Source organism: Lepus europaeus, chromosome 10 (genome assembly GCF_033115175.1).
Source record: "Lepus europaeus isolate LE1 chromosome 10, mLepTim1.pri, whole genome shotgun sequence".
Taxonomy (NCBI): Eukaryota; Metazoa; Chordata; class Mammalia; order Lagomorpha; family Leporidae; genus Lepus; species Lepus europaeus.
Window position 1 is genome coordinate 122,105,989 of NC_084836.1, and position 13,499 is coordinate 122,119,487.

At 59.8% G+C, this 13,499-nt stretch overlaps 1 protein-coding gene across 2 annotated transcripts; it reads left to right on the forward strand.

The window, feature by feature from the left end:
- The first annotated feature begins 12,160 nt into the window (after positions 1 to 12,160).
- LOC133767963 (neuroendocrine secretory protein 55-like) lies at positions 12,161 to 13,280 on the forward strand. 2 transcript variants are annotated; one of them, XM_062202410.1, is made up of 2 exons: positions 12,161 to 12,334; positions 12,429 to 13,280. In XM_062202410.1, the coding sequence occupies exon 2, from the start codon at positions 12,502 to 12,504 to the stop codon at positions 13,240 to 13,242; it is 741 nt and encodes a 246-aa protein (XP_062058394.1). In that variant the 5' UTR covers positions 12,161 to 12,334; positions 12,429 to 12,501; the 3' UTR covers positions 13,243 to 13,280. The 2 variants fall into 2 exon arrangements, with proteins under 2 accessions (XP_062058394.1, XP_062058395.1); XM_062202411.1 differs by having other exon boundaries at positions 12,432 to 13,280.
- Positions 13,281 to 13,499: the final 219 nt, after the last annotated feature.

The window sequence follows — 13,499 nt, forward strand, 5'->3', positions numbered from 1 at the left end:
CCCCCGCCCCCCGGCTGCTGAGCAAAGGTGCCAACAGCTGCTGGTCACCGACGCCACGTCTCCGGACCACAGCCCAGTGCAAGGTCTCGGAGAAAGTGCCTGGGCTCTGTCCTGAGCTTGCGACCACGGCTTCGGAAGGAAACGCAGTTAGGGACATGTCCCTTTTCCTGCCGGTGGGGGACCGCGCTCTCACCACAGAGACCCCGTTGCCTCTCCAGTGGACGAAGACCAGTCACTCCTCTTTTAACAGTGCTACAAAGAATACTGTAACGCGGTAACAGAGCTAGAATTAAGCTCTGTGACGTACGGACCGCAGTATGTGTTCTAACTCTGCTGTCAATGGCACTAGCATGAGCGTGAAGGGGGGGCGAGGGTGCCTACCAAGTGCTTGCCGGGAGAGTCCTGGTGCGCCCGCCACCCCAGCACCATGCCCATCAGCACTGCTTTTCACCCTCCAAAACGCCCCGGCCACACTCCCTGACTTACACGCCCTGACTCGCCCGCCAGTGCCTGTGACGAGCAGGGCGGGAGACCAGGCGACAAGGACCCGGGCTTCCGAAGCTGGAGTGCTTTCCTGCCTCCCTGAACTGTGACCATTCCCAATTCAAAGCGGCGGGGGACGGGATTAGAAGAGGAGGGGGGATGCATGGTGCATCATCAGGGCAGGACTCAGTGCCATCGACAGGGCTTGCGCTGGGTCGGCACCTTCGGGAAGAACCACGGGAGATCTGACACTGCGCGTGGCACACACTGGGCTGCTCTTTCCTAGGGCCTTTCCCTCAGGTTTTCTCTCACCCTCTCTTTGGGGCAACCTCTTTTCTGGATAGGCTCAAGAGTGGTGAGGCCGAGGTCACAGCCTCACAGCCCCAGCTGCAAGCAGAACAGGGAGACCGCGGCCAGCCACTCTCCCACCCGTGGAGGTCCGGGCTCGCTGGGGGCAAGGGACGGGGTGGCGCCCACAGAGGGTGGGGCAGCAAGTGCGCGGCACCGCTGCTGTGGGCAGGATGGAGGCCTCGTACCAAAGCTGTGTCCACCTGGGACCAGCAACTCCCCTGTGTGTATCAGCCTGAGGGGCACCTGTGCCGTGTGCACAGAGGCGTGCACCAGGGCACAGGCGAGAAGACCTGTGGGGAAGCGACTCTGCGCACCTGCCTTTGAAAGGGACGTGAGGATGAGACGACCACCAAGCAGGAGGCAGATCTCACGTGGACCGACAGACAGGCAGGGTCTCAAAGACACACGCCTGAGTGAAAAGGTGGCAGAGCGACACAGCCCGTGTGTCTGTTTAGGGCTGATGTTCTCTGTGGAGCTCCTCACGGCTGGTGAGGTCGGTAACCATGGGGGATGAGGGGGGGGATGAAGACTGTGGCCGGCAGGTGGTCATCTGAGCAGACGTTAGCCTCAGCTCTTTTTTTTTTTTTTTTTTTTGACAGGCAGAGTGGACAGTGAGAGAGAGAAGATCTTCCTTTTCCGTTGGTTCACTCTCCAATGGCCGCTGATCCGAAGCCCAGAGACAGGTGCTTCTCCTAGTCTCCCATGCAGGTGCAGGGCCCAAGCACTTGGGCCATCCTCCACTGCCTTCCCAGGCCACAGCAGAGAGCTGGCCTGGAAGAGGAGCAACCGGGACAGACTCCGGCACCCCGAGTGGGACTAGAACCCGGGGTGCCGGCGCTGCAGGCGGAGGATTAGCCTAGTGAGCCACGGCGCCAGCCAAGCCTCAGCTCTATTTAATATTTCTAATGTGTGCTCAGTCCAGCCTTCAAGTTCCAAGTCCTGGCTGCAGCCGCTGCTGAGGCGTCATGGGTTCCACGCAGCAGACACCCCACCAAGGGGCCTGGGACAAACTGACTGCACACTCTGGGGTCCGTCTTAAGTAGGAAGTGCTGCTCTTCGGACTTGGCTGGATCCCTTAACAACCAGCAGCAGGAGAGAGCCTCACTAAATTATATGAGCTTTCACCTTGGCCGAGTCCTTCCCGGCTCCACGCAGACACCGGCCGGCTTGGTTGGTAAGGGCACGGTGTAGCTGTATTCTAGCCGCCAGCCCGCTTCGGGCCAGCCCCTGCCTTGCTCTTTCTCTAGTAGGGAGCCGGCGGAACGTGAGTCCTCAAGCCATCAGGAAAAGAATGTGAACCTGTGAACTCTCCCTCTGGTCGCTGACAGCAAACAGGTCTGACAGCAAGAGGGGCTCCAGCTCCCCGCACAGGCGGGGTCGCCACTGGGGTGGTGGGAGATCCAGGGGCGGAGTTAGGACCACAAACATCCCACCCAGCAGTCGGTCTGGTCAGCAACTAGCAGCTCCCGGCTTCCTCTCCTTCCTGTAAAACGAAGGCCCTGAGACGTGGCCACGCCAGTCCCTGCAGGCCCTGGGACTCTGGGCTGAGAACTCAACGCCTCTGTCCCCTCTTCAGTGCTAGCTGCTCCCTGCTTCCAGGACAGTCTCTCCACTGAGCTCGGAACGTAGAACATCGTTCTGCCACTCGGAGACCTTCCCGCGTGCAGCCCAAGGCCCCTCCGGCTCCCAGGTCAAAGGCAGAGCTCGTGGCCTCCCCTCCCCCCTTCTCTAGCTTAGTGGGCAGCGTCCTGGACACAGCCAACTCCCCACAACCATGGTGTCACCAAGCCCTGTCGGCTGACCTCCTAGTCACCCTTGCAGCCACTCTCACCATCACCTGTTCTATGTATTTGTAGAATCAGCTGCCTCTCCAGACCCAGCCCCCACTAACTCTAGTTTCCCCTCAAATTCTGTTTCCCCACACCACAGCCCATGGCCAGAGGGGTCTTCGAAACAGACAATGTGCATACAGCACCTGCTGGCCCCCGGACCAAGGGCTTCCTACTGTTCTAAGGCTATAAAGATAACGAACATAAGGACTGTATCTCATCCCCTGGGCTGACGAGGCTGCTGCCCACCGCCCAGAGTGGCCTTCAGTCCCCCAGCACTGAGGACCTCTGGTTTCGCTAACACGCCCAGGCCCCTTCCGCCAGAGGGCCCTCAAGTCCACTCTTGCCCGAGCTGGAGACACACCTGCTGGTGACTGTCCTACTTGGAACTGCACCACACCCGCCCGCGCCTGCCGCGCTCAGCCGCCCGTCCTCAGTTCAAGTGCGCGCCTAGCACTTTCTCGGGAGAGCGCTGTGACACGCTCACATCCAGGCCGCTCCCCGGCCGCACGCTTCCCCAGGGCCGCCGGCTCCCTGATGAGCCCCTCCTGACTGCGATGACTCACTCTTTCCAGATCCTCCCCTGCCCACGCTGCCCAGAGACCGGGTGTGACGGAGCCCGCCATCACACTCCCACACCTCGCAGAGGACGTGGCCCACGGGGTACTCGCTGCACTTTTCTAGGTCATACTCACGGCTTCTAAGGCTGTCCATCAAGAGGCCACTGAAAGAAAGCTAAAACACCTGGAAACTCCCTGCCCCCGGCTTCATTTTGCCTGACTCGGCTCTGAAATCCGCCTCTTCACCCTCTCAACCCTTGGCTTTTCCTCTAGCACCTCCACCATCCCCGTCACCACCACCACCCACACCACTACCACCATCTCGGCTTCTCCCATCACCACCACGGCAGGGGAAGCCACCTGTCAGCCAGGAAGCAGGGGCGTGAGTTCCGTCAGGCTAGCCTGCTCCCCTGTCTGCTTCTGGCCTCTCGTCTCCACTCGCCGTTCTGCTGAGTCTCTCTGACAGGTACCATCTTGTTTCCTTCAAAATGCACCTAAATACTCCGAAGAAAAAGCCAATAGGGAAAATTCCTTTATAAACAGAACCAAGCGAGGTGTGCCTGCGCTACCCGTCACAAATGCAAACTATCAGTGATTCCTTTCTCTTCCACAGAAGAGACACACACAAAGGAGGAAGAAATTAGCGGAAAATGAAGAAGCAATAACTAGTAATCCAACTAAATGGCAGGCCTACCTAGAATAGAGTAAAACGAAAACCTATCTCCAAATATCACCACTGCAAAACCCAGGCGACACTGTGTACTAGAGCTTCCCAGGCCAAGGTTTCAGAAGAAACGTGGGCGAGGGCGGGGACGGCGGCAGGCAGGCAGCGGGATACCTTCTGGGAGCCCAAATGTGTGGTTCAAGGTCCTGCTCTGCTCCCGATTACAGCTCCCTACTAACGCGCACCCTGGGAAGCAGCAGGTAACAGCTCACGTACCTGGGCCCCTGACAGTGACACGGCAACCCTGCACGGAGTTCCAGGCTCCTGGCACTGCCTGGTTGCTGCAGGTACTCTGGGGTGAGCTAACAGGTGGGAGACACCCCCTCCCACCTGTCAAACAAACAATAAGGTTTTTTTTAAAAAAATTAGAAAGTGTCTTTTTAAAAATAATTATTTTATTTATTTGAAAGAGATGCAGAGAGAGAGAGAGAGAGAGAGAGAGAGGTCTTCCATTCTGCTGGTTCACTCCTCAAATGACTGCAACAACCAGAGCTGAGCCAATCCGAAGCCAGGAGCCAGGAGCTTCCTCCAGGTCTCCCACGCGGGTGCAGGGGCCCAAGGACTTGGGCCATCTTCCACTGCCTTCCCAGACCACAGCAGAGAGCTGGATCGGAAGTGGAGCAGCCAGGACTCGAACCGACGCCCACATGGGATGCCGGCACTGCAGGTTGGGGCTTTAACCTGCTACACCACAGCTTCTTCCCTGAATCGACTCAGCTTGCTGGGAGCCTAGCACATCCTCTCCTTTCGCAGCAGACTCAAGTTGGGGATCAGCGACTCGGTTCACCTCCGGCCCCCAGGAAGAAGCCGTCCCTACAAAGCCCCCCTACACTGACCGTGTCTGCCCGAGCGGGCCTCTGCTGCCTCACAAAACAACTGCTCTAAAAGCGGCAGAATATGAGAAAAGCGCACAGAAACCAATGCCTGGTAAACAACCAGGAAAACGGTGAAGAGAGAGTCCGCTCACAATGACGTAAAAGTATCGAATACTTGGAAAATATATGATATGCATTCCCATATCAGACTACATACGGTGTGTACTAAAATCATACAAGGAAAACACCAAGCTCTTAATGGGAAAAAACAGGGACATGAAAAAATGAGAGGGTTGTCACACTTTTGGCTTAAGACTAAATGCAGAAAAGACAACAATATTTCTCAACCTAATTTACAGACTGAGTGCAATTCCAGTCAAAGTACCAAGGTCATTTCTGAAACTCGATAAAAACGGTTCTTACATTCACACAGAAAAACAAATGGGCAAACTACCGGAGAATTCTGAGACAACGCGCACAACGGAGGCACCGACCCCAGCAGATCTGAAACAGTCGAAAACGATGGTCGTTACGTGAGGGCTGCGAACGTGCCGCGGCGAGGCCCTGGGGGAGCCATCACCCCACAAACAGCAGACAGGCGAGCTCAGGAGTGCGAGGGTGCCTGGCTCTGAGGATGGAGATGCCCATCCGAGCCCCGTCCACTGCCGGTGAGAAGTTCCTGGGGCGGGAGGGGCGGTGCTTTGCTCTGTGTCTCTAAGGGACCGAGCACTGTCAGAAACATTTAGAGGGACAAGATGGTTTCCGGGTGGGACAGACGACAGCCTCTCGGATTTCCGCGTATTTTCCAGGGCTCATCTCCAGCTCCCCACCCCACCTCCCTCCTGGAGTACGGAGGGGCCAGAGCGCAGTGTGGAGTTAGCTGGATTCTCCTGTCCCGCTGGGAGGGAGAGGGAAGGGTGAGGGTGCCGCCCCTGCACCACCTCTGTGACAGGAGGCACCACCCGGACTTCCTGCACAGAGTACCGCCCAAGGGTGCTGGCTGAGGGGAGATGCTCACCCCCGCGCCTGCCTGGGAGGAAGGCAACGCCTCCTCCTGCCCCTCCTGCCCCGTCCTGGGTGAGGAGCTGGAGGGGCCAGAGACAGCTGCCTGATGACAGCGGGGACAGCGCCCAGCCTCTGGTGAGTTTTACTGGAACAGCAGAGGGGGAGGAAGGCCCTGTTCGGAGACCTTTCTTGCAGTTTCCCCGAGTCCCATGGTGTCCTCGCGTGGCCTGTCCGTCCATCACAGGCCCTGCTAGGAATCATTAACATCAGAGGAAACTCGGGGGTCACCTGGCCCACTCTAGGGTTCTTTTTTTTTTTTTTTCAAGATTTATTTATTTATTTGAAAGTGCGAGTTACACACAGAGAGAAGGAGAGGCAGAGCGAGAGCGAGAAGTCTTCCATCCGATGGTTCACTCCCCAGTTGGCCGCAACAGCTGGCGCTGCACCGATCCGAAGCCAGGAGTCAGGAGCTTCTTCCTGGTCTCCCACATGGGTGCAGGGCCCAAGCACTTGGGGCATCTTCTACTGCTTTCCCAGGCCACAGCAGGGAGCTGGACAGGAAGTGGAGCAGCTGGGTCTCGAACCTGCGCCCATATGGGATGCCGGCACTTCAGGCCAGGGCGTTAACCCACTGCACCACAGCGTAGGCTCCTTCACACTAGGATTCCCATACCTAAGAAAAGAGGTCAAAAAGATAAGGCTGGAGGGGACACCAAGTGTTCACCAGAGGGAAACAGAAGGCAGGCCAGTGGATGCATCCCGACCGCATTACAAACAGGTCCAGATCAACCCTCACACTCCTGACTGGTTGACAGCGTTCTTTGCTGTTGTTAAACATTTGTTTATTTTGGGGCCACCGCTGCGGCGTAGCAGGTAAAGCCACCATCTGCAGTGCTGGCATCCCATATGGGTGCCAGTTCAAGTCCCAGCCACTCCACTTCTGATCCAGCTCTCTGCTATGGCCTGGGAAAACAGTGGAAGATGGCCCAAGGCCTTGGGTCCCTGCACCCACGTGGGAGACCTGGAAGAAGCTCCTGGCTCCAGGCTTCAGACTGGCCCACCTCTGACCATTGTGGCCATTTGGAGAGTGAACCAGCAGATGGAAAACCTCTCTCTCTCCGTCACTCTGCCTTTCAAATAAAATAAATCTTAAAAAAAAAAAAAAAGACATTTATTTTTTTGAACGGCAGGGTTATGGGCGGGTGGAGAACTCTTCCATCCACTGGTTCACTCCCCAAATGGTCGCAACAGCTGGGTCTGGTCCAGGCCAAAGTCAGGAGCCCGGAACTCCACCCGGGTCTCCCACATGGGTGGCAGGGGCCTAAGCACGTGGGCCATCTGCTGCTGCCTTCCAGGCCATTAGCAGGGAGCTGGACGGGGTGGCAGCAGAGTGGCCAGGACTGGAAACGGTGCTCAAAGGGGGCATCGGCATTGCAGGCGGCGGCCAAGCCCCCTGCGCCACGGCGCCAGGCCAGGTCCGGGGTTGGCGACAGTGCTGAGCCACACGCCCTGACGCCTGCACCGGCCAGGACCACACGGGCCCCGGACTGCCTTTTGGAGAAAACAAAGCCAAGTGAAAAGAACAAACAGCCTGGAATGTTCCAGCGCAGGCCGGCTCCCCCGTTATCAGGATGGGCTGATTACAGGCTCATTTGCCTGAAGATAATTGCCTCATTTCTCCACTTCACTCTGCACATATAGAAATGGTCCCCATCTACGGAGCGGCAGTGACTAGACATCTACAATTGGCCTAATCACAGTGTGAAGAGCGTGAGCTGGAAGCTCTGCGGCGAGCGTGCGCCTGGACCATGACACCACCGAGGCGTTGGCCCTCATGGGCTCGCGCCCTCCCCCAGGCCTAGGGCCTGAGTCAGGTCCTCTGCAGAGCACAGGAAAACAACCTGGATTTGCGCTCGGTTCTGTCGTGCTGGTGGCTGGGAGGAGGTGGGATGTCCGGGAGAGGTGAATCGAGGACAGGGCCCTGAGCCGAGGCTGCTGCCGGCAGTCAGCAGGGTTCCACCGGCTGCAGGTTCCAGCCTACGGCCTACCGGCTACAGGCCGAAGCTCATGTGCGGGGTCGGGGGACACCTGAGGGGTCAGGAGACATCTTTGGGCATCGACGTCTCAGACGACCGTGGGAAAGAACCAAGGCAGCTGTGAGCCAAGGGTGGGCAGGCAGAACCCAGGCCCCACTTGTACAGGGCAAAGCAAGGCAGTCGGTCAGAGGCTGGGGACCACCCAGGAGCCCCAGGGGAGCTAGGCTCGGAGACGCCCCGTCCCAGGCGGACCCATTCACGACTACGCCTGCGTTCCTGTTGGCTCAGGAGTCCAGAAGTCACTCCTTCCATGGCGGAGAGAGGCCAGGATGGGGGAGGGAGGGGCAGCAGGGCTGAGGAGCCTCGCCAGAGTGCAGCGAAGCGAGGAGAGGCACCCTTGGACCACTCCCGACACTGCGCACAGGAGCGCGGCTCACTTCTGACCCTGCCTCCCTTTCAAAAAGAATGGCACAAATAAGGGCCTGTATGTCAGCGATGGCCTGGACGCAACCCAGCCAGTCAAAAGAGATGATTGCTCCCCTCCTATTGTGTGCTTTTAGCTCCAGAGAGCACCCCCCCAACCACAGAATCAGAGCTCGGGTTTTCACCACTGGGACGGGGGGAGAGGCAGCCTGAATACCAGCCAAATAGCTCCCCGAGAAAGGGGCCGAACGTGCCCGCCCCACACCCGGTCCTGCTGGGCGGCAGGCGGCAGGGCCAGCGCCGCGTTCTCAGTGGGGTGGGCCTTTCTGGCTGATTGTCACAGTGAGCGGTGAGGGACACGTCCAGCTCCCTGAATTCATTTCTGTTCAAAGGAAACTTTGAAAGGCTCTCCATCTCTCAAAAACAGTCTTTTCCAACGATCACCCAAAAAGCAGATTCAAGAGCGACAGGCAGAGCAGAACCCACCCTTTATCCTGAGTCTCTTCTTGGGACACGTGCTGGCGTCCCGGGACCGTGACCGTGGCCGATGTCCACCTTCCAAAACCTTGAGCAGTTCCACCTCCCCCAAGCCACCAGTACGTGGCTTCACAAGGAAGGCACACAGAAGTGGGTACACCAAAAGCGATCCTCTCGTGGGCTTTGAGAAACCCAGAGGAGAACCCCAGTGTCAGGCCAGATCAGATCCACATCTCTCTCAGATGCACTGCCCCTCGGACCCTGACCGCTGGGACTCGGCCTCCCTCCTCTGTCCACCTGTCTGGAGAACTGGCTACCGGGGCGTGTGCTGCTGGAGGGCAGGCTCTGCACCGTGCGGGAAGAGTCTTGGTCATGGCAGCCAGGCGGTCTGTGACCGCTCAGTGGCCAATTTCATTTGTAATTTGCGAGGAGGCTCTGGAGGGGAGGGGGAGAGGACCGCTGTAATGAATCGGGGGATCTGACTAATTTCTTTGCTCCCACAGGTAAGTTGTGGAGCCCGGGGCCTCTGGCCCCTGCCCGGGTTATGAAAGCTCTGCAACGGGCGCGGGGGCCGCCCGCGCACACCTGTTGGTCGGTGTCCTGACAGCCACTCAGGCATTCCTTTGTCACCAAGCCCCTCGCGGTTTCAAGAGCTCCCAGAATAGAAGCAGGGTGCAGAGATCGTGTTCGGCAGCTCAGCCCCCGAGCCCCTTCCCAGTCTCTGGATGCCTTTCATGGAGTCAGAATGGAGTTGAAAAGAACTTTGGTGGGCAGCAAGTTCCAGCTCGAACCAGCTCCTGAGTACCACGGAAAACGTCTCCAATATGTGGTCATCTGTCCTTTGATTGAATGCTGCTCTGACAAGGAGCCAACAGCCTCCTGACGGCCTGTCCATCTCACAGCTCTAACTGTTAGGCTCTCCTGCCCTGGGATGAGCCGAGATCTGCCCGTGGTAGCTACCACCCATAGGCTTGACTCTGCTCTCCGGGGCCGCATAAAGGCAGCCCACACGGTTGAGGACAGTATTCGTAACTCATCCAGTTTACTGTGCGACATTGTAGTGGGCAGGAAGCTGCTCTTCCCTGTCTGGCTGGTCCAGCAGCCCTCCTCCCACATGGCCCCGAAGGTGACGCCTGCGCACACTTCGTGTACAGCGGACAGAGCGAGCCCCTGGTAACAACTGAGGTCGTTCATCACCCGCTTGCTCCTTTTTGAAACTCACTCTGCAGCAAGCACTTGTTAAAGTCTTGCACGTAATGCATCTCAAAGAGCATTTCCTGCACAGATCCACTGGCTCGACCTCGGCACTAAGCGTGCGATGGAACGGTACTGCAGCACGGTGCCCCTGCCCCTCCTGGGGCCCCCGTCGCAGGTACACCACAACGTCTTTGTAACTCCACGTGGGCGGGGCTTGAACACGCAGTGCTTTGCTAAACGTTCATTTGCTGATTAAAATGCATCTTGCAAAGAGCATTGCTAATGCAGATTCTAGTCCAAAAACATGCATTATGTAATGTACATTTTTAATAACGCAGGCAATCTCTGTGAGCTACACTGAAGTGGCTCTGGGCTGCCATCTCCGTCCCAGGCAAAAAGCACTGCACCTGAAACACAGGCACTTCCCCGGGCACACGGAAGGCTCAGAATCCCCCTGCCGCCGGCGGCGGGCAGCACCCGCGCTCCAGATGCCCCCGCCGTGTCCTGAAATCAGCTCCACGCTCTGTCGCTGGAACTGGGTGCCTGAAAGGAAGAACACGGGCGGTCAAGCTCAGCAGACGCCCTTCCAGACACTGCTCGTCAGGGCTGGGATCTGGAATACGCATCTCCCAGCGCCCTGTCCAGGGTCCCCCACGCAGGTGCTTGCGATGAGAAAGCCCTTCCGCTGCTCTGGGAAGTGTCCGCCAGGCACCCTGGAACACAGCACTCGCTCCTTCACGGGGACGTCGGGTCAATCCCACTCCACTCGACCGGTCAGTGTCTCCACGCTGCAGACTCCCCCGCAGAACACGCGAAGCAGCTGGAGCCAAGCAAAGCCAGCAGCAGGGCGGCAGGGGGCTGAGGACTGAGCCCTCCGCGTGGGTGCCGGTGAGGGCCTGACAGGTGTGAGGACAGGCTCACCGGGGCACAGGACGGCTAGCTGGCCGCCAGGAAAGAGCTCCAGGCGGGGAAGTCTGCAAAACACTTCCAAAGTGCGAGCTGCCTCATCCGACCCGGAGCCCCGTCTGAGACGTGCGCTGAGGGAAGCGAGCGTGGCGACGTCCACGCGCCCAGGAAGCAGGCACCGCCCTGAACCTTCCCACCTAGGACTTGTCACCGTGGCCAGAGGCACACGCCTCACCCCAGAGCAAGGGCAAGCCCGAGGAGACCCAGTCAGGTCTTCCTCCGCAGCCTCCCCGGCACTCGCCAGCCCCGGGGAAGGCTGACTCCAACTCGCAGGACTTCAGGGTCGCACGGCGGATCTACTGGTACCCGGCTGCCCCCTAGCCTGAGCGCTCTGGTTGAGCCAACCACCCTCTCCTGCAGAACTCAGGCTGGCCGGCAAGGGGGCACTCGGGAAGAACCACGCATCCATCCTAAATGTCTACTCAGCTTCAGCACCTCGAACAGAGCTTGGCCTGTGCCAGGCATTACTGGGCATCAGCCGAATGAACTACCTTGACCGGACTCCTATCTAGGACACAGCTTTCGGGGGTATCCGGTGAGGGTCCTAGGATAGCAGATCAGAGCCCCCAGGGGCACAGATGTGGCTGTGTGGGCTAACAGCTGAGAAAATCTCTCCTTGTCCAGTGGCCTCAGGTGTGTGCCCAGCGCACGGAGCTCAGGACCGACCACCAGATTGCCAGGACCACACCACCAGGACCCTTCTCAGGCGAGATGCCCAGCCGTGGGTGAGCGAACCAGTCAACTGAGGCTGCACCGGGCATTTTTTTTTTTTGGAAGCATCTCTAATTAGTGCAACGGATCTGCCAAAGGTGGTTCATGATTAATGACTGCCCGAGGTCGCCATGCTCAAACCATTCCGCCCTTGGAAAACGCTTGGGGGGGCTGGCTCCTTAACACTGCTGGGTAGACCCCCACTCCCCCTGACTCCTGGGCAATGTTGCGGTCTGGTTTTCTGCCGCTCCGAGACGGGGCGCATTCCACGGACAACCCGGAGAAGCTGGGGAGGGTACCGAGCCGTGGGGAATACTCGCGTGGCTGCCCACATAGCCTAACTTGTGGTGCGCCGGCTCGCCTCTCGGCACCCGCTGGGCCCCCCGCCCGTCGCTTCGCCCAAACCCTTCCAAACAAGGTTCCCTCCTGCCACCTGCCGGCCCGCTAGGGTCTGCGCCACCGCGCAGCTCCCAGGGAGGCGGCCCCCACCTCGCTACTGCACATGCCCGGCGCAGTCCGGCGCGCAACTTCTTTAGGACCTCAGCGCCCAGCCGCGTCTCGCCTCAGTCTGCTCTTGCCTCTCCCCGGCGAGAGGACCGGCGGAGGCGCCTCTCTCTGGCCTCGGACTGCAGAGTCTGAGACTCGGCGAGAGGAGCCCGGGCAGACGGCCCTTGGCTCCCCGTTCTCACCCCTGCTTTTTGCTCCCACAGGCAAGCGGAGGCGCGGAGCTCTGGAAAGTTCCCAAGTGCCCAGGAAGGTAGGTACTTCCCTGGTTCTCCCCGAGCCGGGGTGGGACCGGGACCCCCGGGCTCGGGTTCTCACCTCCCGAGGTGTACCTTTTTCCGCTTCAGCAGCCCTCGCGCATCGGCGCCGCTTTCTGCAGAGCCAGAGAGCGGGTCGGCTTCCCGGTGTGCGCCTAAGAGAATGGATCGGAGGTCCCGGGCTCAGCAGTGGCGCCGAGCTCGCCATAACTACAACGACCTGTGCCCGCCCATAGGCCGCCGGGCAGCCACCGCACTCCTCTGGCTGTCCTGCTCCATCGCGCTCCTCCGCGCCCTCGCCACCTCCAGCGCCCGCGCCCAGCAGCGCGCGGCCGCCCAGCGCCGAAGCTTCCTGAACGCCCATCACCGCACCGCTGCCCAGGTATTCCCCGAGTCCCCCGACTCCGAATCTGACCACGAGCACGCGGAGGAGGCACACGTCGACCTGTCCCTCCCCGAGTGCCTCGAGTTCGAGGGAGAAGAGTTCGACTACGAGAGCGAGCCCGAGACCGAGTCAGAAATCGAGTCCGAGACCGACGTGGAGACCGAGCCCGAGACCGCCCCCGCCACCGAGCCTGAGACCGAGCCGGAAGACGAGCGTGGCCCCGCGGTGCCCAAGGGCTCCGCCTTCAACCAGTCTCTCACCCAGCGCCTGCAGGCTCTGAAGCTGCGGAGCCCCGACGCCTCGCCGCGCCGCGCGCAGCCCATCGCCCAGGAGCCCCCCAGCCCCAGGGAGGGGGAGGAGCCCGGGCGCGCGGCCGAGAATCCGAGCGACCCCGCAGAATCAGAGCCCAAAGCGAAGAAGAAGCAGCAGCGCCGCTGCCGACCCAAGAAGCCCACCCGCCGCGACCCGTCCCCGGAGTCCCCTTCCAAAAAGGGGCCCATCCCCATCCGGCGTCACTAATGGAGGACGCCGTCCAGATTCTCCTGGTTTTCATGGATTCAGGTTAGCTGCCCACCGCCAACCGGGGAGCCTGCATGCGCCGTGGGAGCTCGGGAGGGGGCGGGAGCAAGGTGGCAAGAGCGGGCTCCACTCGCCCGAGCCGAGTCTGGGCAGGGTGGCAGGGCTCCCCAGACCTTTCCAGGGCACCGGGGGCGCCCCGGAGGCCGAGGGCTTGTTGGACGGCGAGGCGCTCCTTGCGCCTGGCTGGAGACAACCTG